The sequence below is a fragment of the Ichthyophthirius multifiliis genome, assembly GCF_000220395.1.
Source record: "Ichthyophthirius multifiliis unplaced genomic scaffold scaff_1120509249561, whole genome shotgun sequence".
NCBI lineage: Eukaryota > Ciliophora > Oligohymenophorea > Hymenostomatida > Ichthyophthirius > Ichthyophthirius multifiliis.
In genome coordinates this window covers 24,108-29,677 of record NW_004087604.1, presented here as the reverse complement: position 1 = coordinate 29,677, position 5,570 = coordinate 24,108, and the positions used below count along the sequence as shown (strand labels likewise).

The 5,570-nt window shown below is 15.5% G+C and overlaps 1 protein-coding gene across 1 annotated transcript, besides 8 other annotated features; it reads right to left on the bottom strand. All coding sequences in view use genetic code 6, as the record gives it.

Moving 5' to 3' along the window:
* Positions 1-689: 689 nt before the first annotated feature.
* Positions 690-754: a microsatellite.
* Positions 755-1,030: 276 nt separating this feature from the next.
* Positions 1,031-1,107: a microsatellite.
* Positions 1,033-1,097: a microsatellite.
* Positions 1,108-2,219: 1,112 nt separating the features above from the next.
* Positions 2,220-2,251: a microsatellite.
* Positions 2,220-2,275: a microsatellite.
* A 366-nt stretch (positions 2,276-2,641) lies between these two features.
* On the bottom strand, positions 2,642-4,691 carry IMG5_011970 (ser thr protein phosphatase family protein, putative; the record flags this gene model as incomplete). Its single annotated transcript, XM_004039686.1, has 9 exons — positions 2,642-2,733; positions 2,810-2,904; positions 3,022-3,085; positions 3,164-3,761; positions 3,799-4,011; positions 4,101-4,206; positions 4,255-4,315; positions 4,441-4,542; positions 4,586-4,691. The coding sequence occupies 9 exons, from the start codon at positions 4,689-4,691 to the stop codon at positions 2,642-2,644; spliced, it is 1,437 nt and encodes a 478-aa protein (XP_004039734.1).
* Positions 2,906-2,982: a microsatellite.
* Positions 4,328-4,386: a microsatellite.
* A 6-nt stretch (positions 4,692-4,697) lies between the features above and the next one.
* Positions 4,698-4,780: a microsatellite.
* Positions 4,781-5,570: the final 790 nt, after the last annotated feature.

The following is a 5,570-nucleotide window of genomic DNA, read 5'->3' as shown; positions in this document are numbered from 1 at the left end:
AATATGCTTGTATTAATTTTTAAGATATGAATAAAATAGACATGAGTGTAAAAAATTATATATATATATATATTAATTTTTTTTTATATATATATATATATATTATATAGAAATTCTTTTAGTTTTTTTTTTCATGTTTTTGGCTTTTACTTTAAAAAGAATATAAAGGAGAGAAAATGAATTTAAAGTATATTTTTATTTAAATAAAAAAATAATATTATAATTTATATATAGGAAATAAAAGGTATTGAAAATATTTTAATAGAAAATAGAGAATAACCTATACAAAATATATTTACTATAATATATGGGTTCAGAGAATTAACTAAACATGATTATTTTAATAAAACTCATAAAGATTTAAAAGATTTAACATATAGGGATATTGAAAATGTTATTTTAAGATATAAGAATATGCATAGTGATATTAGTATGCATTCTATTGGTTCTGTATTAAAAAGTGTTGAAAATTATTTAGATGTAGATAAATAAACTAAATTTCATTAGAAATTTGTTAAAGTTTAAAAATTAGTGGATTTTATAAGTGTTTAAATAGGATTAAATAAAAGTCTTTAAAAAATAAAAGAAAATAATATTAAGGATAAATTAAGATACAGTGAAGTATTTTTTTTATTTATAATATAATAAAATTAAAAAAAAAGGAAATTATTTTATGAAATAATATTTCTTGTTATTAAAAATTATAAAAAAATTATGTTATTAAAAGTATAAAAAAGTATTTTATTAAAAATTAAGTTTTGGTTAAAATTGGGTTTGAAAAAGAAGTTAAAGAAACTCTTTAAAAATATATTTGTAAAAAATGGAATTAAATAGATGTTAATGTATTATTATTACATTTTTATAATTAAATTTAATTATTAAAAAAAAAAAGTCTTAATAACAAATATTAAGTGAAATTTTTAAGTAAGATCCTTATTCTTTGGATGATTTAGCTTATCTTTTTTATGAAAAATTAATATAAATTTCAAAATAAAAGTTAGTTAAATATATTTAAATTAATGTAAATTAAATTATATATATATATATATATAAATATATATATAATATATATTATATATAAATATTTATTTATATATTATTATAATAAAGTATAAAATATTTGGTTATGATAAAGATATTCATCAAGTATTTATCTTATTAAAATATTTTATATTTATAGTAAATATTATTTATTAATATTAGGATCGAAAATCAAATGATTTTTCTTAAAATTATGAATTAAAGCTTTCTATGTTTAATAAATCTAAATTACTTAATGAAGTAAAAAAATCAGAATGTATTAAAAATATATTATTTTATATATTTATTTAATGAAATAACATATATATAAATTAGCTGAAAGTTATAGAAAAAAAATATATCATTATATTCTTCAAATTCTAGTATTGATAACTATGGTAATTATTTTATTTTTAATACAATAAAATTTTATAATATATAAAAAATGAATATAAATATATATAGAATCCGATACTTCTTATTAAAGCTCAAGTTGCAATTTTAATTTAATTTAAAAATAATAAAATTAAATATCTTAAAGAGTAGATGTAATTAATGCCTGCTTTATAATGGAAGTAATTAAAAAAAAAAAATTAACTATTATTTATAATTTTAAAATAAAAAAATACAAATTTTTTTTACAAAAAAAAAATATTTTCATTCTTTTAAATAATTTTTATTTAAAAAAATAAAAATAGTAATTTATAGAAAAATATTCTTATATGAATAAAACTTAAATTTCTAAATTTAAAAATTAAAAAAATAATAAATGTTAGTCTAATAATATAAGTAATTAAATAACTTAAAGTTAATAATTAGATGATTCAACATAATAAAATAAAAGTTTTGTTTAAAATTAATAATAAACTTAAACTTTACATAATAATATTATAGAACAAAATCCACCATAAACAAATGATAAACAAAAAAAAGCAAATGTCTTATGTTAATTCGCGTAAATATAATCGCAAGATTATCAGGATGAAATAAATATGATACATTCTTTTATAAGTCAATAAAATCTAAGTGAAAAAAAATCCTTATTAGGAAATCCTGTAGTTTAGTTAATGGCAAAAAATTCAATTCATAATAAAGGTAGACTTTAATAAACATTGGACGGATAAAATATTACTTAAAGAAGTGAATCTAATAAAGCTTCTATATTTAAATAAAGTTCATAAAATTATAATTAAAGTTAAAATTAAAATAGCAATTAAAATTGCAATTAAAAAGTAAATATAAATTTAATTAAAAACATAAATAATGAAAAAGCTAATATGAGGAATATTGAATTACTTTTGTAAGATAATAAATAAAGGTTTAATGAATTAAATTAATCTTCTTTTTACAAATAAAGTAATTAAAAATCTTGTGTATGTTAAGTTTGTAATATTTATTGAAATATGGTAATTATTTATAATTTCAATTTTTATAATATTTATTTATATTAGTAAAATGTATATTATATATATATATAAATATTTTAGAAAAGTTTATATTTTTTTAATCAATTTATTTTTTATTTTAAAATACTAATAAGTAAAATTTTTTTTTTAAATTTGTTTAAATACATGAAAAATATTTTTATTTATAATAATCATATATTTGTTTTAAAATTTTTTCATTTTTAAGATTTTCCTTATTAATCTTTGAAATCAGGTCTTTTTTCATTTACACTATCAATATTTTTAGCTTTATTATAAGTACAAAGGACTATATATAATATTTATTTTTTTTTAAAAAAAATTATTAATTATTTTATATTTTTTTATATAAACAAAAGAAATACCATCATTAATTGCATGAGAATCTAGAAGTAAACCTTTAGGAATCTTATTATCAGGGCATCTTCCTTTAAGCATAACAATTTTTTCGGATTCTTATCTATATAATGTATATATATATATATATATATATATATATATATAAGTATATATATATATATTTATATAATTTATATATTTTTTTAAAAGATAATATATATTAAATATTCTTTTTTACCTTAATACTTTTTACATTTTAATCATTTTGGAAAAGAATTTAATTTTGTTTCTTAAAACATCTCCTAAAATAAATAAATTGATATATATATATATATTAATACTAATAAATTATATATATATTATTATATTTTGAAAACTACTTCTTTCATTATTTTTTTATTATTAATCTGTAGGTTATTATTATGATTTTAAATAAGTATTTAATTAAGCTTTTTCATTTTCATTTAATTCTTCATCTGAACTTTAATCTTACTATTATTAAAGTATAACATAGAGCATTTCTGTTATTTTTTCTGCTACAAAAGGTATACTCCATGTAAAAATATCCATAAACTACGGCAATAGATAAGGATGTTAAGAATAAATATACTATTATATATTTAATGTATTATTTTAAAATTTAATAACAGCTCCTTTATTATTATAAATATCACAATAATTTGGTGCACTGAATATAGTTATACACATAGGAAATTCTTTACCTCCCCATTTATGCATTTTATATCCATCTAACTATGCTTCATGTGCTCTTATTACAGAGATTAAATTGTTATTTTCTAAAAATCTTTTTGAAGCCTCAAAACCGAAAAATTAACTACATCCTCTCACTTCATTTTATTTATAAACTCCATCGCATGCACCTTCTTCATTTTCAACAGGATCACTCCATAAAATATCACAAAATAAACCTTGTCTGGGAGGCTCTTTAAATCGATCTAGTCTTTTGATGTCGTCTATCTTTTATATATATATGGAAAAGTAGGTTATTTTTTACAGTTTTTAATTCAGGTGAGATTCCTCCATGTAAAGCTAGAAATTTCCCGTTTACTATACATGATAAAGGTATTAAATCAAATGAATCCATGAATATATCATATACTTCTTGATCGTATTTAGATTTACATTCATCTCGGAAATTAAAAAAAGAAGTCATTTATCTACATTCATGATTTCCTCTTAAAAAATATATTGTTTCAGGAAAAGTTATCTATGTAAATATAATGTATATGTATTTATATATTTATAAAATATATTATTTATATTTTATTACTTTTATTGAATATAATAAAATTAAACTTCTATAGAAAATGAACCACGATCAACAAAATCTCCTAAAAATAAATATTTTGTATTTTCGGGATTTCCTCCTATTTCTAAAATCTTCAATAAATCATAAAACTAACTATATAATTTATATTATATATATATATATATATATTATTAAAAATACCCATGAATATCTCCAACAACAGTTACTGGATCTTATATGTAAATTAAATTATTTTCATTTTCTATAATAATAAATATATATATATATATATATATATATATATATATATATATATATATATATATATATATAATTAAACATTTGCATATATATGTTTTTATATTTTTTTGTATATATTTATCTTACTTAGTATTTTATTGCAATCTAATATTATTCTTAATAAATCTTCTTTTTATATCCTTCCTTCTTTTTATAGATGATCTCTTATTAATTTCCAATTAGGTTTACCTAATTTTTTTTAATTTAAATAAAATTAAAAAATATTATATACAAGAATTAATATTATTCCATATTAAATTTCGAGATAAAGGTTTGTGAGGTGGAGCTTTGACTGTTTTTATAGTTCTGTCATTTAAAGGATCATTTAAAGGTTCCATAATTATTTTATATTTTTATTATATTTAAAAAATTTATAAATTATATATATTATTAAAAATGTTATATTTTAATGTATATATTATAAATTATTATATAAAAAAATTAATAATGCAATTTTTTTTTTTAACTGTTTTAATTATATAATTTTTTTTTGATTTTCTAAGATTTTAATGATTAAATATGAAATAATATATATATATATATATATTAAATTAATAAAAAATAAGTTTTTTTTTAATTTAAAATTTCTTTGATTTTATTTTAAATATTTTTATTTTTTCAATTTTATAAAAAATATATATTATTAATTCAAATAATTTTTTTTTAAAACATAAATTTTATATATAATATATTTAACTTTATTTTTAATTTTCTCTTTTTTTTTATTTAATAAAAAAAAAAATACTATATAATTAATATTATATTTAGGTTTTAGATATATTTTTATTTTTTATTATTATACATTCCTCAATTTTTTTATTCTTCATCTCCTTTTTTTTCTTAAGTTTATTAATTTTATTCATCATTTTCATTTAATTAACTTTACATAGTTTTAAATTTCGAAGGTAATTTTGCTTAAATAGGAATTACTTAAGAAACTTTCATTTTTTTTAAAAAATTATTTTCAGTAGTACCTATTATTTTTTGTTTAATATTTTCATTTGCATAAGCTGAAATTTTAATTGCAAGTTTTTCAGTTTCGACAAGCCAAATTTAAAGCCAAGGAAGTCTTTAATATGATTATATTTTCTAAAAAAATATTTTTTAATAAAAAAAAAATAAAAAATTATTTTTTACATTATATTGCCTATTTTCAATAAATTCAAGTAAATTTTTTACACATTTTTCAGTTTTTTATTAATTTTCAATTACTGCAA